Below are 7,880 nucleotides of genomic sequence, written 5' to 3'. Positions count from 1 at the left end.
TTTTTTTTTTTTAAGTTATGACAAGAATATTTTTTAATGCCCAAGTTTGTCATTAAAATTTCTGCCATTTAATGCCTAGTGGAAATGCAGCATAAGTTTGAGTTTCCCTTAATGCACACTACTATCACAAAAAAAAAAACATCAAAAATTAAAGGGGTTTTTTCGCATTTCGCACTTTATTATGCTAAAATGTGTGGGGCTATAAAACTGTGTATTCGCGGTTAATCTACGTTTCTGTCGACCGAATCAAAGTGTGACGGGCCAAATATTAATATTTTTTCTTTATAATCTCTTAATACTTTAATAATTATAATTTACTGGTAAATAAACAATATTTGACTTTGAAAATCTAGAAATCATTAATAATGGGGCGCCTAATACATAAGGTCAAGGCTGTAGATTTTTAAATTAATTAATGAAACTGGAAATAACCACTCAATTAAAAAATACAATTTTTATAATTCAATTTTTTTAATTAAATTAATTAATTTTTACTTGAAAGAAAATGAATACCAATATAATTTAATTTAAAAAAAATTTAAAACTTTAAAGAAAAATACTGCTTATTTAATTTAATAATAATATAATATTAATAAATTAATATACACTCAATGCAATTTCTTTCAAAATTTAGTTCAAATGCGATATACTGCAAATTAAAGAAATGGAAATGTGTAAATTTAACCACTTTTTGTTTTAATTCACATCTTTGGAAAAAAGAGGTCAATATAAAACCTTCTTAATTTGAATATTCAAGAAAATTACTAAAAATGTATCTTATTTCTGCATCAAAATTTTTTGAGTAATAACCCTTACCACCAAAAGCTTAACTGCAATTAAGAGCTGAAGCAAGTTCCTAGAATTTTAGCATGGGATGATGATAGGTTTATTTTTTACCTTTTGCCTTTTTACTTTTTTTACTTCCGTTTCCTTTTATTACTCTATACAAGCAATTGGGGCTGTAATCTACTTTTCACATGAATCATGAACTGCAGCTAAGCTTTAGTGGGAATGTACTATAAATCGAATTCTTGTGCAATAGTAAAGAAATAGAAAGTTTAAAAATTCAAAAATTGTGTTAAATTTAGTCACCTTTAGTTGTAAATAAAATCTTTAACAATAAAGAGGCCAACAGGTAAGCAAATTTCTTAATTTGAATATTGCAGAAAAAATTATTAAAATTAAATTTATATAGGTACCGTACAAAAGATTTTTATTCGAAATAAATTTTCACGTTAAAATCTTCATTTTTAAATTTTTGCAAGCACACACACTACCAGCACTAAAAACAAATTTAATTAGCAACGAAGGAGCAATTACCTCCAAAGCCCACATTTTTAAGTTCCATTAATTGTTAACTATTAACAGTAAAGGTGCGTTCAAAACTCATAAATTCAAACCTTGCCGCTAAGCTAAGCCCCTCAACATTTTAAGGCAACAAAGTAAGGCGGCGTCTTGCACAAACTTGGAGAGCGATAAAGTCATTAGAAATATATGTGCATACTTAGCGAAGTCGAGTCGTAATAACCCAGCAACGCAGTGATGAAAAGCTAGAAAATGTAACTTTTTTGCTATCTGCATTAAATTCAATTACCAGATATGCTTTCTGCAGCTAATTTCCAGTTTAAGCACATCAAAAGCATAATTCAACAGGCGGCAAAAGCTTCAATTTCTAACTACTTACTACATGCTTACATATCCAAGTATGTATGTGCATAGTTTAAAATGTATATACTGTGAAGAGTTTTCCACGCTTTATGATCACACTCATACTTCAACTTTCAACAGTTTCTTGTCGCGTCCTGTGCTTCAAGCTCACTTCACTTTACGACTTTAGCTGCTTGCGCCAGCACCCGGACAAGTGAGATTAGCAAAGTGGCATCACGTTCTTATACAATTTTTTGGGTTCTAATGAAATGGCATTTCTGTCGTCTAATCATCTACTAAGCCACAATCTACTTAGCCACTACTGTTGCCATTTCAAAACTTTCTTTGCCACTTTCTTTATATAGCTTAAGTTTTGTTGGTGTGCAGACGCATTTGCCTTGCATACTTTTAGGTTACTTTGGCGAATCGCAAACTTTTTCATCAACACATACCTTTGCAACAACATGCACTCTGGGTTGCCAGCTTGCAATTATTTTTACGAGTACATCAAATGGGTTGCGTTAACGGAATGTCATCATGGGGCGTGCTTTTGATTTGATAATGCACTACTTGTATAAGCACAGTGGTTGCATACATCTATTAAAGCATTTTAGTATAATAAAGCGCATTTTTTCCACACAACTACGGGTATGCTCCAAATATTTTTTTGTATTGAAGAGAATATGAACACCATGCGTAAAAAAATTATCACCAATCAACGCGATTGGACTATAAAATTGCATACTTGGATTTTTTCTAAAAAAATTCTTAGCAAAAAGTTTGTTGTTGTTGTACACTTTTGTTGAACTTTTCTAATTTTACTACAAAATTTGAAATATGGACTTACATGGTTTTTGTTATGTAGTGAGCTGTAAACAAACAACATACATACATACATTTTACACTTTTTACTCTTAACAGAGCTAGCGGTAAATATTTTATTTCTATATTATTAAAAGTATTTTTGGCCGCTCTCCCCGTATAAATGCAACCACTGTGCTATGCTAAGTTAAAACTTACATTATAATAAAAGCCGTCATTTTAGTAGCCATTCGATTACACGCATACTTTTAATGATTCTTTGCATTTTCGAACGTCATGTTTCGCCAAAAGCAGAAAAACCAAGGGAGGGAGCGAGCAGTCTGCCACTTTTCTACTTTTCGATACAATTAAAATTTGTTATCCGGAAATCTTGTAATGACTCAACTAAAACTTTATTTTTCACTGCTTCCAAATGGTTGATTTTTCGGTAATATTTTAGTTTATTGAAATTATTGAAGAGGCCATCGAAATAATCGGACTGTGAAGCCAGCTCCTTCAGAAACCATTGTTCTTTCTAATAATGTATTAAAAGTATTAGGTGGCAAGTTTGATGATGGCAAGTAGATACACAAACACAGGCAACCAGCATTTATAACCAGGGCTGAAAAGTTTAAGCTTTTGCTTGGAGTTGCTTATTTTGCTTGCTCACGGGTTTCCAAGCTTAACGATCATGCTTATTTTGCTTATTTCAATGTATAAAGCTCTAGGTACAGAGCTTTTAAGAAAACGGTCAGAAAAAAATGCTATTATTTCGTGTGTGTGATTAGTAGTGTTCAAGGAGTTTTGACATTTGATATTTTACAGCCTGCGGTCTCACTTTTTCCTTCCGAAAAAATGGCACGGGCACGGTTGTACATTTTACCACATATGCCTTACAAAGTAATTTTACAATACCTCAGTAAATACTTAAGGGCTGTTTCCAGTTCTCAAGAAAACAAACAATTAAATTTTAAGCAAAAAACCAACCGATTTCAATTCTCATATATAGTATTTAAGAGTACCGTTAATTTCTTCATGGTCGAATGATCGAATCTAAACCAAATTAGTATGGAACTACCTCTGAGATACTACCTTCCCTTAAAACAATTATAGTAATCGGTTAATGTGCTTCAAAGCTATGCGGTAACATACATAAAAAAATATATATCCCGTCGAATTGCTTACCTCCTCCATTTTTGAAGTCGGCAAAAAATTAATATAAAATGACGCGCAGAAATGGAAAAGAAATTTTCATTGATCAAATTTCTGAAGTCTGTTTGGAGCTCTCAAGAAAATATGTACATATACATTCTTCAAGAAAGTTTACAGCAAAAGCTAAGTGCATTTTCAAGCAATAGAAATAATAAAAAATAATCCTTGTGATTTTTCTTGAGAGCTGGATTCTAAGCTTTAATCATGTTTTTCAAATTTTGTAAGCACAAATAATGTTAAAACCTTTGAAAATGCCTAAACTGTATTCAAAAAATTCATTCATCTTCTTTTGCACCGCAGTGGTGGCAACACTGCCGGCACCACCACATTATTCACCCAAACCATTACGCAGTGCATTGTGTAGAAAGTTTAGTAAATATATTTAGTTGCAGACCGGCGCTGTTTGCCACTTCAATGTGTTGGTCACTTACACACATACATACAGTGCACAAATTTCCGTGGCTAACGCTTGTTTAGATATTTTGTGCAAACCTAAGAAATTACATTTTTGCTATGAAACTTTTAATTTGTCTGTTAAATTTTTCTAAAGGCCATTGACTAACCAAAGCTTTTATTATGCATCATTTCTACGTTTCAGAATCCCGCAGCAAGAAAATGAAGAAGATGCTTCTGCCGCTGCTCCTGATCTTGAAGCTGAAGAAGGCTGTGCTGTGTAAGGTTGCTTTCAGCATCATCAAATTCATCTCGCTCAAGAGTTTGGCCATTTCTATTTTGGCTCTGATCCTTGCTGGTGCGTAGCAGTGTAAAATTCCTATAGATCTTAGACTTTTTAAGCTGCAAATTAATGTACATACATATTTACATTTCTCTCTCTTACGCGCATTTAGGTGCCACATTCTTCAAGGACTTGTTGGGCAAGAAGAAGGAACACATCACGACCGCCTACATTACCGGCAGCCCACTGAACGCCGAGATCGTGCACTCCGACTGGAATCGCAACGGCCAGGCTGCTGCCTCTGACTTGGCCTACAACCAATACGGTTTGGCTCAACCCTTCTAAATGTTGACAAATGTGAAGCAAGCTATTTGATAAAGGCACAATCCCAAGCCACTAGAATATTTCTAGCTATAATATCTTCGAATCTTCCTATCCTTCTGTCGTCTTCCTCTATCCTTTCTATTTAAGTTAATGCAATGAAAGTTGATCACTTTTACATCGATGCTATATATTTTCCAATGATCAACATGAGAATGACTAAATTTTAGGTTATTTATAAAATTGTATATTTATAAATATTTATTTGTAGTCGAGTATTTAGTTTTTAGTTAGTGAAAACTATGCGATACCAAAAAACAGTAGAAGAAAGCAAATGCAAAAAAGCAAAATTGAAAAAAAATCAAAAAAAAAAATGATAATAAAAAATGCGAATAATATTTATTTCAAAAACTTTAATCTTAAAATATATTTTTATTTATGTATTTGTGTTGCTCATTAAAGAAAAGTACACTGAACTGTTCAATTGAGTGCCATGGCAATTTTTGGCAGCCAGGCGCTGCGCCAAGTAATAATCTGAAATAAAAATATTTATACATAATTTTTTCATTTCAAAATTCAAGCATTTATTAATTTAAACGAACGAACGAATTGCTTACACATACATACATACATACATGCGTATGAATGTACAATATAATTAAGTTAAACTCAGGTTCACATTATGTTTCACAGCAACTGAATAGTAGCTCTATTGCCCGTAGTGGGGAAATAAATACATATCGCCACCTTAAATGCGAAGAAAATCGTAGCTAACATCATCGCTGAAATGCAAAAAGTCATAACTAAAAAAAAGTTATGAAAGTTAAGATTCTATCGAATTACAACTACCCACATGATTTTATGAAAAGAAAAAATAAAAATATCAGTCACGACCTTTTCCACTTCAGTTGCGATGTTGTTACGTCTTTTTGCATTTCAGGTGGCGATATGTATATATATAGTATACATAATGCCAAGTGAGTACAGCGTAAAGCACATGCCCCAAATTATTATATTTAGAAACGTACCCCCACTTTCATTCATGTTTTCCGTAAATAAGTATGTAGTCAGAAGAAAATCGTGAGATTCTATTTACTACCCTTACTACATATACTAAGTTCTAAGTATTTATGTATGTGTACATATTTTTGAACAAATAAAGACACAAGCAAAAGTTATTGAAGAAAATCATTATATTTTTTATGAGTGATTCTCGTAAATTTTCAACTATGTATTTAATTTGATTATGTGCCTATAATAATTTAAAATCAAAGCAACGACCTTAACTCATTGGGGCGGCTGCCAACCTTCTCGCTCCTGACCTCAGAATTTGGTTGAAGGAAGAACGTCCTACCTCAACTGAAAATGTATTGAATATATGTTAATATAGTGTTTTTTTTTTAACGAATTCTGAAATAGGGCGTTCTTGAAAATTTTTCTTGGATAGGGCGTTCTCGAACCGAGAAAAGAAAACGCCTTCATACATCTAACGTTTTCAAATTGACGTTTGTCTGCATAAACTGTTCCTAATAGTAAAACCCACACATTTTCCATTAGGTTGATGGTATATATGTACGCCCTGCAAAAGTTTGGACTCACTTCAAAAAAATGTTTTTTTTTTTTGTATTTGTCGCTTTAATTTTCGTATCAGACCATTTATACAACGCATTTGTTTGGAGTTACATTTTATAAATTCACAATTCTCTGTGATTTTCTTTTAATTTTTTTGTGGAAAAAAAGAAAAAAATCAATCGAGCCGTTGTTCAACAATATGTTGGCCTTTCGATTTGACGATGGCCCCACGAATTCTGGGCATGCTTTCCACCAATTTCTGAAGTCTTTCTGATCACGCATTGTAGCCAACCCTGCTGAAGGCGTTCCGACAAGTGAGTTTCGCTGATTGCAGGCAGTTTATCGCACCCCTCTGTCCAGCTCATCCCACAACAGCACATGAATTTAATTCGTACGAAGTTTCAGAAATGTTTGGGGTCGTTATCATTCTGCAACGCAAACCCTTTCCCCATCAAATGCCAGATGGAATAGCGCTTCGCTGAAGTATCCAGTGATAGTCTGCTTTCCGTATTTTTCCGTCGATTTTCACCAAGGCGCCGACACTATCATAGCAAAAATACCCCCATATCATCACACTACCAACGCCAAACTTAACTGCTGGCTTTCCTCATTGAGGTACGTGCCGTTCATTCGATTTCTGGCGGCAGTACATTCTTCGTTTCCTACTAAAAATTTCAAATTAGTACTCATCGCTCCATAACAGCACTTGTTCCCATTGTTCTATATACCAGTTATTATGTTGTTAGCCCATTTGAGTCGTTAACGAACGTTTACCGGTCGCAACAATGGTTTTTTGGCAGCGACCCGTCCATAAAAACCAAAACAATATTTCCAAGTGAGTTCATACTTTTCCAAGGCAGTGTATATATTAATCTATCTTCGGCTTATTTCATGAATGTGAACCAAATAAAGGTAAATGTATTTGTATGCTTTTTATAGTTAGTTACATCCATATACATACATATTTATATGTATAAAGAATTTATTAACATCTTCATTTGCATTTACTTGCTTTGCTTTAATTGCTAACTTTAATTGTTTTAACGTCGATTATCGATTTTCATGCTTTCTTCGGTGGCGTAATCACCTGTTTTCCAATGCAATTTTAAAATTTTACTTTTATTTAATATACAAACATACATACATATGTATGCATATAGCATGTAAATGTATACACATATAAACTCAAAAATTTTAATATTTGAATTAGGTCGTCTTAGCTAAACTGACATATGAGAAAGCAAAATAGTAAAAGTAACGAAGGAAATTTACTAAAGATTGGTTTACGAGAAAAAAGCGCCCAAAAATAAACTATGAATACATCAATATATGTATATGTATGTTAGCATGTAGATGCACTCACGCATATATTTTTGTATACATAGGTACACAAGTATTTAGTATGTATGTAAACTAAAAAATGTACAATTGAGTATTCCTCCTCTTTTTTAATAACAAAGTACGTTACAAGTGCCTTTGACCACTAAACATTATCTTATATATCGAAGTGCTGAGAAGGTGGAAATTGGTTGGTAGCAAATCGCAAAATGATTTACTAATTCCGATTATAGGAAGGAGAAGAAGGAACTTGCTGTCTTCTTGACAAAGACTAATGACATTAAGTATCTTGTATTGACAATGGGAGGCTAAT

The 7,880-nt window shown here is 33.0% G+C and overlaps 1 protein-coding gene across 1 annotated transcript in view; it reads left to right on the top strand.

Annotated features, from left to right (window-relative positions):
- Osi15 (DUF1676 domain-containing protein Osi15) overlaps positions 1–4,681 on the top strand; it is a 22,933-nt gene extending 18,252 nt beyond the window's left edge. Inside the window, exons 2-3 of the mRNA XM_017628467.1 lie at positions 4,259–4,411; positions 4,509–4,681. Coding sequence (XP_017483956.1) covers positions 4,259–4,411; positions 4,509–4,681 — 326 coding nt within the window. The remainder of the gene's footprint in view (positions 1–4,258; positions 4,412–4,508) is intronic.
- Positions 4,682–7,880: the final 3,199 nt, after the last annotated feature.

The sequence above is a fragment of the Rhagoletis zephyria genome, unplaced genomic scaffold, assembly GCF_001687245.7.
Source record: "Rhagoletis zephyria isolate East Lansing unplaced genomic scaffold, Rhagoletis_zephyria_1.1 Rzeph_scaffold_05992, whole genome shotgun sequence".
NCBI classification, from domain to species: Eukaryota; Metazoa; Arthropoda; class Insecta; order Diptera; family Tephritidae; genus Rhagoletis; species Rhagoletis zephyria.
Note: the sequence above shows the minus strand (reverse complement) of the source record. Positions and strands in the feature narration are given on the sequence as shown.